The sequence below is a fragment of the Penaeus monodon genome, chromosome 21 (genome assembly GCF_015228065.2).
Source record: "Penaeus monodon isolate SGIC_2016 chromosome 21, NSTDA_Pmon_1, whole genome shotgun sequence".
Lineage (NCBI taxonomy): Eukaryota > Metazoa > Arthropoda > Malacostraca > Decapoda > Penaeidae > Penaeus > Penaeus monodon.
In genome coordinates this window covers 31118740-31119138 of record NC_051406.1, presented here as the reverse complement: position 1 = coordinate 31119138, position 399 = coordinate 31118740, and the positions used below count along the sequence as shown (strand labels likewise).

The 399-nt window shown below is 56.4% G+C and overlaps 1 protein-coding gene across 1 annotated transcript in view; it reads left to right on the top strand.

Annotated features, from left to right (window-relative positions):
• Window positions 1-399, top strand: part of LOC119586649 — a 34958-nt gene that overhangs the window by 13439 nt on the left and 21120 nt on the right. Inside the window, 1 exon segment of the mRNA XM_037935389.1 lies at window positions 53-275. Coding sequence (XP_037791317.1) covers window positions 53-275 — 223 coding nt within the window.

Here is a 399-nt window from a genome sequence, read left to right as displayed (position 1 = left end):
AATACAAATGCGTATTTAAGCCCTCCTCACCAAGTTCCCCTCGCCTCCACAGCGGTGGTGCTGTGGGCGCTGACCCTGTGGAGCGCCGCCGAGAGCCTCCCTCTCAGCAACATCCACGGCGACCTGTGCAAGCGCATGAACAACCGCAAGTACTACCTGGAGGCCGACACCCGCGCCCTCATCACGGCCGCGAACGTCACGCTGCCCGCCTTCCCGAGGATTGCTACCCAGTCGATCAAGAGCTCGGGTTATCGCCACGGCTCCAGGAGGCACAGGTAGGAGGGGAAGGGATGATGTTTTTCATAGAGTACTGATCCACGAGTTTAGGGGAAATACTACGGCAATTTAATAGTATTGCTAGTTTAATGGCATCTGTGATTATGCACACAACGGACGCTC